Here is a 12,968-nt window from a genome sequence, read left to right as displayed (position 1 = left end):
TAAATAAAATTCCAAATAATTTTGGTATCAACTTTTATATAATAAAAATATATTTGTATAATTAATTTAGTATGTGCGAGTTTTAATCTAATTAAAAGAAAAAAAAATTTCTATACACCATGACACTTTAAGTTCAAAAAAGATTCTTGCATAATAATATATATTAGATATATAATTATTCATAAAATAAATAAGAAAGAAGAATGTTGCAAGCACAACTCCATTCCACTGCATATTTTGATCAGAGGACGTAAACAAGAAAGAACATATTCCCATGCACCATAACCATAAAATAGCATATAAAGAACATGTAATCAATTAACAAAATCCCTAAACATGACAGTATAAATTTTCTCTACTCTTGTAAAAGGACTGTATGCTACTGTCATGTGCTGAATTTAGCTAATCAATTATTTAAGAAACAACATCTACCGTGGATGCACCACACTAACTGAGATTTCATTAAATGACACTAGTTCACTCTTGCTTGATGAAGTGTCACCAACAAGATCTCTCTCAGTGAAGAACCCTGGCATTTTTGGTTGAAGCAATGTGCATTCGCTACTCAGCATCATAAGAACATGCAACATGCTTGGCCTGTCTTCTGGATTCTGTTGAACGCAAAGTAGACCCACATGAATTGCTCTTATGACTCTGGATAAATCGGACGAATTTCTGATGGACGGATCAACTATTTCAGAGCAATTATCTTCTATAAAGAGTTTCCATACCTGTATGTATCCAGTTGTTTAGTTAATACAATAACAACCACAAAGTTTGTCACACCAGGTAGAGTTAGGACATGACTTAGGTGAAGGTACATATATTATTTGATTTGTAAAATAATAAGTATCAACAACAAACAAAAGTTTAGCTTACATGCCCCAGAAGATTAAAGCGATGATTTCTGTTGCTGAACCCTCTATTTCTTTTTCCACTTACTATCTCTAATACAAGCACACCAAAGCTATAAACATCAGACTTCGTTGAGAAAATTCCATCAATTAGGTACTCTGGTGATACATAACCACTACAAACATCAACATACAATGATACAAGTAAACAGCTTCAGCACAAGGTTTATGTTAATTATATATATTAACATGTTAAGTAATCAAGTACTTACTAAGTTCCAACAATTGTTGTTGTGTTTGCTTCATTTTCATTTCCAATAAAGCTTCTGGCTAGTCCAAAATCAGAGATTTTGGCATTCATTTCATCATCTAGCAGAATATTGCTAGCCTTGAGATCTCTATGAACTATTCTATGTCTTGAATCTTGATGGAGATAGAGAACGCCCCGTGCAATCCCAATGATAAAAAGGAAACGCTGAGACCAAACTAGTTGCATGCTTCTCTCTTTATCTTTTATATATAAAAAGAAAGAAATGCTGAGTTTCAGATTAAAGTAGTCTTTGTAGCTCAAATTTTAAGTATTTTCTTATAGGGGAACGACCACCAATGTTTTAGAAGAAACTGTATTGCCCGAAAAATTTTACAAGCATGAGACATGGAAATAAGGATACATACAAAATTATGTTGGACACAAATATAGACATTGTGTCCTGAGATACTAAATTATGAATCTGATGTCATTTTTGACAAGAAGAATATAAAGACACTAGTAACAGAAATTTATTTTTTTCATAATCTGTCCTATCTTATATTTTATTTATAACCAAATAAAATACACAAATACTAATTTGGTGTTTCTGCCTTTTATGTCTTATTTTCAGTGTCTTATCTTGTTCTGCTCTCATTCAGTTATTTTAACTAAATGTTATGGTAGAGAAATATAGAAGATCTATTACCCAAACTAGAAAATAATTAATAGTAAATAAATCAAAACTAGGAAAGGATCAACTTAGAAACAAACCAAATATGAAGTAGTCCAAGCTTTTATTTGGCATATATTCATAGACCAGCATTCTTTCTTCTGCTTGAATGCAACACCCTAGAAGCTTCACCAAATTCCTATGCTGAAGTTTGACTACATTCAACACTTCACTTTTGAACTCTTGAAGACCTTGTCTAGAATTTACCGAGAGCCTCTTAACTGCTATTTCTCTTCCATCTCTCAGCATACCCTAAATATTGCAGTATTTGATGTGAACATCCACTTTTAAGTTCATACTACTAAGTATAAAGCACTAGTCATTTTGTCTGATATATAATATACTACCTGATAAACAGTTCCAAAACCACCTTTTCCTAGTATGTTACTGGTGGAGAAGTTATTGGTTGCAGCAATAAGTGTAGCCATATCAAACAATGGTAGTTCTAGTTCTTCCTCCTGATGCTCTTGTATTACATGTGCATATCTTTCTGGACTGTCTCTCATGTTTCCTGCAAAGCAGTAAGCATTAAGAAAAGAACAAATATAGCATGGCTGCAGGAAAATGAAGAAATCTGCTAACTAGATTTTCTCATGCCTCTTAAAATATGTTGCTAGATTATCCTGTTTCTAGAGTCTCCATTTTCCCCTAATGTCTTAATGTTATTGCAAATTTACCTCAAATTCATATATAGGTTAATTTTCTATTAACTAATCGATTAATTGAGAAACCATGAAACTCAACAGCTTTACTTATTAGAAAAAATCAATGAGGCTGCAGAAGTGACTTACCATAGTTTATCTGCTGCTTCTTTCTTCTGTATAGGGTGAAGGATAGGCATAGGATCAAAATTCCTACAGATATGACTGTGATGGAAGCAATAATCTGCAGCTTCCTGATCTTGGATTTATGTGATGACTTCTTAATTTCATCTAGGAAAAATATAATTAACAATTAAAATGTACATCTAAGAAAACAATGCAAAAAGAAAAACAGAAAGAAGGAACTTGTTAAATTGTAAGATGAACTTCTATACCTATATCTTTCCTTGACATTCTGACAAAAAGATCTTGCTGTGGATCACTCAGAACTCTAATATCTATCAGCTCATCGTACCAGAATAAACACCCTCTTCCTCCATTCCTGATATCCAAGGAAGCATAAGCCGTGCAGGAACAATTCTTCATGCATAAATTAGCACACTCCTCAAGACTCATGCTATTATTTAACCCTGATGCTCTTTGTGTGTTTGGTAACTTCAAACCAGACAACTGTACAAATCCATCATCCTGGCAATTCAATTTATTGATTCGAACACAACCATCAGACCAATCCGTCTGATTCCATTCATTCTTCAGGGACTTTAGGTTCAAATCCTGTCAATAAGCAACCACATACAGGGGAATTGGCTACATTACAGATACCATATGCTCCACATTTACCATAATCATCACAGATATCAGTTGGTAATGTTAGATAGACACTCCAACTCTTATTCGTAACACTCCACACATAACGAATCATTGATCCGTCTGCGGTTAGCACAAACCTTGAATATACAGCGCTATTCTCAAGCTCATACGAGTAATATATCTCTTCCTTGTTGTAAACAAAGTAATAGGTGTATATAGTATTATGTTTTAACTGGGGAATTCCGCCGAACCGAACACCGTTCCAAGATCCACTACTATATGTCATGGATTGGCCATCTTTTGTACATAATTGAGGATATCCAACACTATTAAGCTGATGAGTATAGCTACCTTCAGAAGGGTCATCAGAACTAATCGGCGATATTAGGTACCTTGTAAGGCCTGTAGTTAAGTCACTTCCCAGTTTCATCCCCGGCAGTAGCGTGTTATAAGGGTAATCAAAACTCTGCCAAATAAAACTCTTCAAATCATCATCATTGCTCCCATCTTCCTTCACAATGAGATTCCCTGAATCCAAAAGCACCGCAACCGGCCGCTGTGCGAATCTTGATAAGTCGGAATGCCAAATGATGGTATTGTTATGACTATAAAGAGCAAGAGTTCCATTGCCAGTGATCTTCAAGACCCCGGATGAGTCATTAAGTGGAGTGTTTCTATTGGCAATCCATACTATTGTCCTAGATGGCACTTTACTGTACCATATTCCAACGTAACGGTTCTTGGAACTTTCTGGGATACTGCAGAATCCAGCTACAAAGGTTCCACCGGCTGAAACCATGGTGTCACCATCAGTGAGGGACTGTGTAATAGTAATGCTTTCTATGGCAGTGGAAACGGCTATATCATGCAGGAATAAGAAGCACAACAGAAGCAAGGTGAACGTTTCCATTGTGTTGTTTTGCTTTATTATTATTATAGCTTACTTGGTAATAGTGCTCTTTTTTAGAGGAATTAGTAGATAAAGAACTAGAATAGATGCAAGCACGCAATAGTTGACATTCTTAGTCTATAGCGGGTGTTCGAATCTTCTATTTCAAAAATACAAATAAGTATGGAAAATGTGAAAGATCAAGCAAAAGCCAAGAAATTATAGTGTTGCCTTATATGATTTATGGACCCAAGAAAGTTCCATGAGGAGTTGAAGCAACCAATAACAGTATATCTTAACCGAAATTGAAAAGTAGGCATGGCTTGTGATTATGACCGTTGACCAATGACTTTTTTGTATCCACATAATGATTGATTCCTCGCTGATTTTAGGCACTTTGATTAGATGAGATAGAATTTCAGTTTTTCTATGCTCAAGGTGACAATCAAACCATCAAACACTTGGTTAAGGCCTTAAGGGAGGCTCAACAATACTCCCCAGGTTTGACCAATGAAAACTAAACCATTTCAATTATTCAAGCTGATTTAATTTATTAACCATATTCGAGTACGACGGAAGTTAAGAAAATGACCGGAGAAATTCAATTGGATGATAATTATATTTATGGGTATTTTACTCTAGGCGAATGCTAATGGAATTCGAAAAAAATAAGGAATGCAGCATTTTTTGAATTCTAAAACAAAAATTTTAAATCCTAAAATTCTGAACTCTTAATCTTAAGCTCTAATTCTAAATTCTAAATCTGAATTACTGATATAAAATATAACAAATAGAGAGTCAAGATTTATTTAATTAAAAAAGAGAACAATACTTGTTATTTAATTAAAATATAACAAATCTGAAGAAGCATTGAAGGATAAACTTTTACTCTAAGAAGAATTTTTCATTTTCTACTTTTATTTTTTAATTCATTGTTGCTCTCATATCCTTCACAATGAGGGTCCCAATTCACGTATCACATATTTAATTAATAGAATTTGGATCTTCTAAATTTTAAATATATACTTTAGAGGGTAAAGTGTGATCTTCTATCTTTGAATGGTTTCTCTCTCATATTTATTCTTGGTTCCACTTATAAAATAAATGGTGAGAGATCACAATTTATTCTCTAAGGTGAAATTCAAACATTAGAAAATCCAAATCTTAATTAATAAACTGGTAGATTAATTGGCATTACCGTTAATCTATTTATAATATATAAAAGCTGATACCAACTCTCTCCATAATGAGTTTAAGTCATCTTTTCTTTACTAATAATGTCATTTCAGCAATTCTAATGACTTGACAAAAGATGAAAATCAACCAATCACGATTTAATAAAATATTTTTAAAAATTTAAAACAAAAAACTCTTATTTATTATTATTCAATTGAAATATCAAATACTAATTAAATGCAATAAACATACATTAAAAGTGTCATAATAATAATAATTATAAAAAATTTCAATTACAAATATTCAAATTCCACAACTTATACATATTAAGACTCTTACTACTCTTCATTTCTTAATCTCTCGTACTAATTGTCAAAAATTTCTTAAATTTAATATAACATTTTTATATGTTTTTCATTCTCATTCATTTATCTATTTATCTATTTATAATATATAAAAGGTGATACTAACTCTCTCCACAATAAGTTTAAGTCATCTTTTCTTTACTAATGATGCCACATCAATAATTTTAATAACTTGGCAAAAGATGAAAATCAACCCATCACTTTTTAGTAAAATATTTTAAAAAAATTAAAAGAAAAAACTCTTATCTATTATTATTCAATTGAAACATCAAGTACTAATTAAATGCAATAAACATACATTAAAAGTGTCATAATAATAATAATTATAAAAAATTTCAGTTACAAATATTCAAATTCTACAACTTATACATATTAAGACTCTTACTACTCTTCATTTCTTAATCTCTCATACTAATTGTCAAAAATTTCTTAAATTTAATATAACATTTTTATATGTTTTTCATTCTCATTCATTTATTTTTTTAATTATTTACAAACAAAAAAACCGCAAAAAAAAGACAAAGTGTAGTCATTAATGCAAATCGAAAAATAAAAAAAAATGAAAATACAATTTTGTATAACTCTTATATAAATAACCTATGTCTTTTTTAAAAATAAATAAATTCAAAATCTATTTATAATATGTTCTCTAAAATATTTTTAATATAATATTTATTAAAATTAAAATATACTATATAATATAAATAATCTACCTCTTCGCGCATTACGCGGATCTCACTCTAGTTTATATATAAACCAATGATATGATGACTTTACTTATTTTCAAATTTAAATTAAATTTATTCTAACCAAAGATACATCAAATTAGTATAATCATTAATCAATGTCATCTAGCATGTACTGAGTTAGCTAATCATGTTCTGATTTATGAAACAGCATCTACCTTGGATGCAGCTCACTAATTGTGACTTCATTAATTGACACTACTTTAGTGTTGCCTGATGAAGAAGTGTCACCAACAGGATCTCTCTCAGTAAAGAAGCCCGGCATTTTCGGTTGAGGCAGTGGCCATTCACTACTCAACATCATAAGCGCATGTGACATGCTTGGCCTATCCTCTGGACTTCTTTGGACGCATAGTAGACCAACATGAATCGCTCTTATGACTCCACATAAATTCGATGCGTCGTCATCTCTGATTGATCCATCAACTATTTCTAAACACTTACCATCTATGAAGAGAGTCCAAACCTGAATTAGGTGAAGGTATATATATTATTTGGCTAGTAACAAAAAATTAAATATATACAAGATAAGTCAAGCTTAATTACATGTCCGAGAAGATTAAAACCATGATTTTTATTGTTGAAGCCTCTATTTCTCTTTCCAGTAACTATCTCTAACACCAGCACTCCAAAGCTATAGACATCAGATTTTGTTGAGAATATTCCATCGATAAGGTACTCTGGAGATAGATAGCCACTACATATAATAAAAACATACAAAGTCAAATAATGGTAAAAAGAAAATATTATCTTGCTAACTTGCTGTACACATGTTAATATGTCATGTAATCAACTACTTACTAGGTTCCGACAACAGTTGCCGTGTTTGCTTCATTTTCATTTCCTACAAGGGTTCTGGCTAGTCCAAAGTCAGAGATTTTCGCATTTATTTCCTCATCTAACAAAACATTGCCAGCCTTAAGATCTCTATGGACTATTCTATGCCTTGAATCTTGATGGAGGTAGAGAAGGCCTCGTGCAATCCCAATGATAATAATGAACCGCTTAGGCCAGTCTAATATCTTGCCTCTCTCTTCATCTTTTTCAAAGAAAAGAGTTAGAGTGATTTTCTTGTGAGATAAACCATAAGTATCTATTATGCATAGTCCCAAGCTAGAACATAATCAATTAGTAAATAAAACAAAAGTATCAAGCAGAAGCAAACCAAATATGAAGTAGTCCAAGCTTTTATTTGGCATAAACTCATAGACTAGAATCCTCTCCTCTGCTTGAATGCAACATCCTAGAAGCCTCACCAAATTCCTGTGCTGAAGTTTGACTACATGCATAACTTCACTTTTGAACTCTTGAAGACCTTGTCTAGAATCTTCTGAAAGCCTCTTAACTGCTATTTCTCTTCCATCTTCCAACACACCCTGTTAAAATAATGTAACATGGAACATAATATTTATTTTTTTGTGAATATCCACTTCTAGAAGCAACATGCTTATAGTGTATATAATGGTAAATTTGATTACAGCCAGCAGTTATCAGATGAAGATTAAGGAAAGTTAAACCAGATAAATGGTAGCACCTTTGGTTCTAGATGCAATTGTCTTTCTTATATTGAAGGGACGGTGCGGTGCACAAGCATCCCGCGTTAACACAGGGTCCTGAGAAGGGTCGCACCCAAAGGGCGTAATATAGACAAACTTACCTGATAATTACATATCAGTGGCTGCTTCCACAGCTTGAACCTGTGGTCTTGTGAATAACCCCCCTTCTTAAACATATTGTCTTAATTGTTTTTATGCTAATCTTAATTCAATACCAAATGCAGAATCATGAATATAGATTCAGTACAGACACAAAAGAGTGACTCTTTCAAATAATGTACTTATTTGGCCATAGCACCTATCTCAACAAATCAAAATTCCCTACCATGCTGCTAATATCCCGATTTGAGCATCTATGACTAAGTATTAACCTTGTAAACAGCTTCAAAACCGCCTTTTCCCAATATATTATTGGCGGAGAAGTTGTTGGTTGCAGAAATAAGTGTAGCTGTTGAGAATAAGAAGTATGACCACAATCCAATCAATCATGTGTCAAATAATTTGTTGTTGTTATTATATTAAAATTTTAATATAATAAGGTCCTTGATTAAATTTTGAGATTTATCATTGTGATAGTGATCATAATATTGAGAGATAAATCTTTTATAATTTAATCTAAATTGTTCTTGGTCATAGGATTATTAAAAAGGACATTAATAATCTGGAAAGATCAATATATATATAATGGTCTTCATTGGATGAAGATTAATAGATCTTATTTATTAAATTATATATATAGATGGTGCATATAGAGATATGACCATTGAATTGACTCACTCTGAGAAATCCTAATGGTTATAATTACTGCATATTTGTCAATAGGATATTCTCAAGATGAACATAGTAATAGAGTTTCCTTTGACCTGCGACTATCATAGTAATTAACAATGTATTTATTATACTTTGATTCCGGACACCTAATACCCTAGGGTGCTAGTTGAATGGATATTGAGTATGATTTAAATACTTGTAGAATTAATGATTAGTCAATAAGGAATCCGTCAACTCTCGGTAAAGAGTTTGAGCTCTATGATTATAATGACTGAGATGAATAAAACATTGGCCAAGGGGATTGAATGAATGAAGAAATAAGTTTCTTAGGTCATTAACAGTTCATTATAATAATGGTAACAAGTTAGAGTTTGACAATTAAACCATACTCTAAAGGTTAACCATGAGCTGGAAAGATGGAAGGAATTATACTTTGTTCTTCTAAGGTTCTTAGTAAAAATATATTACTTCATACTATCGGGTCGTTGAGGAGTGTTGCTAGACGCCAACCTTGATTAGTAAATTTAGTATGACTAATTTACTACCCGCTTAGTATTGAACCTATGGGGTCACACACTAACGAGTGTTCTAATCTTTCAATGTTAATTATTTTTTATTGTTATGATTTTAATCAAATTTTATTTGATTTTTTTTAATCATGACTTTGAAACGCTACTTTAAAGGAATAAAAATATTTTATTTTTATATATACTGAAGGATTACTATGTGTTCATAACACGCAGCGGAAGAAAAAAAATAATCCTTAAAGATCTATTTTGTGCTTAAACTTTATTCCAATAATATAATAATATATAGATCAGATCTAAATACCTTTATACGCTTTAGTAAAAATCACTTTCTCCTTCGATGGTACGAAGGTACTATGCGTATCCACACCGAGACCAACCTTTGCTGTCAACTCCTTGACCAATGGACATCTGATCTAAATTGAGAAACCTCTTGCAACTCTTTGCACGCCATAAAATTCTTCTCCAAGAATCAGGCTCACATATGTTTATGTGTGTAGAGGTAAAGGAATAAAACTCTTGTTATTCTCTCCTTTTTTTTTCACCATGTTCCTCTACTATTGGCATACATATATATAGTATGAGATTTGTTACTGATTTTAAATTTGATTCTCAATTCAAATAAATTTAAATCATATCTTTAAATTCCAAATCTGAATCCTTCAAATTTTATGAATCATATCATAACAATTTAAAACATAATCGATTTGGATCTCATCCAAATTTATAATTCAAATTTAGAAATAGAATAACTAATTATTCTCAAATCTCATTTAATATTCTCAATTATCATACTATTATTATATTCTTGGTACTAGCAAAGAATATAATAATATTCCATTTGAATTAATATAATTATTTATTTGATTAAATCAAAATAATAATTAAATAATTCTACAACAAAGATTAGAACACTCGTTAGTGTGTGACCCCATAGGTTCAATACTAAGCGGGTAGTAAATTAGTCATACTAAATTTACTAATCAAGGTTGGCGTCTAGCAACACTCCTCAACAGTAGCCATATCAAAATATGGTAGATCTAGTTCTTCCTCCTGATGCTCTTCTGGGTTGCCTCTCATGTTCCCTGCAAAAGAAGCATTGTGCAATGACCAAATGAAACAAGAAAATCACAAAATCTATAGGTTAATACAATGTTTGAACAGTTTAAGAGAGACCAAAATCAAGCAGGTTCAAAAAATACATTCTATCGTTTGAATCCGACTTAATTGATGAAGGACCAAACAACACATACTTGAAATTCTAAAAGCTTTTACTCAATAGAAGAATCACAAGAACATAAAGAAATGACTTACTATAGTTTTTCTGGTTTTTCTTTCTTCTATACAGGATCAAGGAAATGCATAGGATCATCATCATTCCTATAAATAAGACTGAGCTGCAAACAATAATCTGCATCTTCGGGATATCAGATCCACCCTTTGATTTTTCATCTTCATCTAGGAAAAATACCATTAAACAGGAAATATGCAATTTAGAAAACAATACACAAAAGAAAATAGAAGGAAGGAACATCCAAGTTGGGATATAATCAATCATCTACCTGAATCTTTCTTGGACATTCTAACATAAAGATCTTGTTGTGGATCACTCAGCACTCTAATATCTATCAGCTCATCATGCCACATTAAACACCCACTTGCCCCTTTGCTGATATCCAATGCAGCATAAGCCATGCAGGAGCAATTTTTCAGGCAGAACTTCGCGTACTCGTCAAGACTCATGCTAGTATTTAACCATGATGCTTTCTGTGTATCAGGCAGCTTCAGACCAGTAAACTTTTTGAATCCATCTCCATGGCAACTTAGCGGATTACTTCTAATACAACCATTATACCAATCTGCCTGATTCCATTCTTCAGGGACTTTAGGTACAGTTCCGCTCAAGCAATCACATGGAGGGGAGTTGTCTATATTACATTTACCATATGGTCCACATTTACCATAACTATCACAGATATCATTTGGCAATGTTAGGTAGGGTGTCCAACTTTGATTCCTCAAACTCCAAACATAACGTGTCATGATTCCATTCGCAGATAGCACAAATCTTGAATACATTGAGCTATTAAGAAGCTCAAATGTATAATATATCTCTTCCTTACTGTAAACAAAGTAGTAGTGGTATATAGTATTCTGTTTTAACCGGGGAATTCCACCAAATCGAAGACCATTCCAGGATCCACTAGAAAAGGACTTGGATTCACCGTTTCTTATACATAATTCTGGATATCCAACAATATCAAGCTGAAAAGTATAGTTACCTTTAGATTGATCATCGGGGCTAATTTGAGATGTTAAGTACCTATTCAAGCCTGTACTTAAGTCGCTTCCGAACTTCATCCCTGGCAGCATTGTGTCAAAAGGGTAATCGAAACTCTGCCAAAGAAAGCTTTTTAAGTCATTGTTGTTGCTCCCATATTCCTTCACAATGAGGTTCCCTGAATCCAAAAGCACTGCAACCGGTCGCTGAACGAATCTTGACGAGTTGGAATGCCAAATGATGGCATTGTTATGACTATGAAGAGCAAGAATTCCTTTGTCAGTGATCTTCAAGATTCCAAATGAGTCATTAAGTGGAGTGTTTCTGTTGGCAACCCATGCCACTGTCCTAGTTGGCACTTTATAGTACCATATTCCAAGGTAACGGTTCATGGAACTTTCTGGTATACCGAAGAATCCAAGTGCAAAGTTTGCATCAGCTGAAAGCATGGTGTCACCATCAGTGAGGTACTGTGTAGTACTAATAGTGTCTATGATTGTAGAAATAGCTGTATGATGCAGCAATGAGAAGCATAACAGAAGCAAGGTGAACCGTTCCATTATTATTTTGATGTATTTTGTTTTAATTTTTGTAGCTTTAGTTGGTAATAAAGCTGTTAAAGTTTGAGGATTTATAGATAAAGAACCAGAAGTTGAAATGCAAGTACAGGGCAGTCTATAGTGACAGTTGGAAAATTTTCTTTATAGCTAGAAATCCCATATGTGAATATGTGAATTATAAAGCAAAAGCCAAGGAACCTCTACGTAGATTTCTGTGGTCTTTATTTAGCTTAGCAATTGTGATTTATGACAGGAATTATTGTTCCAGTGAGACATCGTCCATGTCAACATTATATTAGTAATCTTAGCGCGTTCTTTTACCGAGTTCATTTATATCTTTATCAAAATTAGAATGAGATCCGCGCAATGCGTGGAGTGATAAATTAATGATAGTATATTGATAATTATCAGTGGCTAAGAGAAGGGGAGTTAAATCTTAGCTACATTTTCTGCTGAATATTATTTTTGCTTTCTTAAAGAAATTTAGTAGATATTTTTATTTTTGTCTCGTGGTCAGCTGAGAGACATTTTCATTTTTGTCTCCTGAGTAACAGAAACAGAAAAGTAGTAGAGAAGAAAAAATAACATCCAGATATATCTTGGTTCAACTACTAGGTGCAATGTAGCCTACATCCAGTTTCCATTACAATAGTGATGGAATTTCACTATCTTTAACAGATTACAAACACCAATTCTTTTCCTAAGATCTACCAAATCCTATTTAGGACAAATCCAGATTCTAAATCCAATCTGAATTTGACTAGGACTCAAATCTAGCTTTCAACAGCAAAGTGCTAACCCAACTTGTAAGGGAATCCCCACAGGATCATGAAATAAAATAGAAAGATGTA

At 32.6% G+C, this 12,968-nt stretch overlaps 3 protein-coding genes across 3 annotated transcripts; all 3 read right to left on the bottom strand.

Annotated features, from left to right (window-relative positions):
* Positions 1-204: 204 nt before the first annotated feature.
* On the bottom strand, positions 205-4,156 carry LOC112769708 (G-type lectin S-receptor-like serine/threonine-protein kinase At4g27290). Its single transcript, XM_072224815.1, has 8 exons — positions 3,233-4,156; positions 2,871-3,123; positions 2,626-2,766; positions 2,182-2,345; positions 1,876-2,086; positions 1,127-1,364; positions 880-1,030; positions 205-731 (listed from the first exon to the last, which is right to left on the bottom strand). The coding sequence occupies exons 1-8, from the start codon at positions 4,154-4,156 to the stop codon at positions 429-431; spliced, it is 2,385 nt and encodes a 794-aa protein (XP_072080916.1). The 3' UTR covers positions 205-428.
* A 3,066-nt stretch (positions 4,157-7,222) lies between these two features.
* LOC114925771 (G-type lectin S-receptor-like serine/threonine-protein kinase B120) lies at positions 7,223-8,154 on the bottom strand. The gene is made up of 3 exons (XM_029294889.2): positions 8,080-8,154; positions 7,588-7,798; positions 7,223-7,515 (listed from the first exon to the last, which is right to left on the bottom strand). The coding sequence occupies exons 1-3, from the start codon at positions 8,152-8,154 to the stop codon at positions 7,223-7,225; spliced, it is 579 nt and encodes a 192-aa protein (XP_029150722.2).
* Positions 8,155-10,199: 2,045 nt separating this feature from the next.
* On the bottom strand, positions 10,200-12,208 carry LOC112769707 (S-locus-specific glycoprotein S13-like). Its single transcript, XM_025814188.2, has 3 exons — positions 10,839-12,208; positions 10,591-10,734; positions 10,200-10,361 (listed from the first exon to the last, which is right to left on the bottom strand). Exons 1-3 carry the CDS (start codon positions 12,115-12,117, stop codon positions 10,273-10,275), a joined length of 1,512 nt encoding a protein of 503 aa, XP_025669973.2. The 5' UTR covers positions 12,118-12,208; the 3' UTR covers positions 10,200-10,272.
* Positions 12,209-12,968: the final 760 nt, after the last annotated feature.

The sequence above is a fragment of the Arachis hypogaea genome, chromosome 18 (assembly GCF_003086295.3).
Source record: "Arachis hypogaea cultivar Tifrunner chromosome 18, arahy.Tifrunner.gnm2.J5K5, whole genome shotgun sequence".
Lineage (NCBI taxonomy): Eukaryota > Viridiplantae > Streptophyta > Magnoliopsida > Fabales > Fabaceae > Arachis > Arachis hypogaea.
Note: the sequence above shows the minus strand (reverse complement) of the source record. Positions and strands in the feature narration are given on the sequence as shown.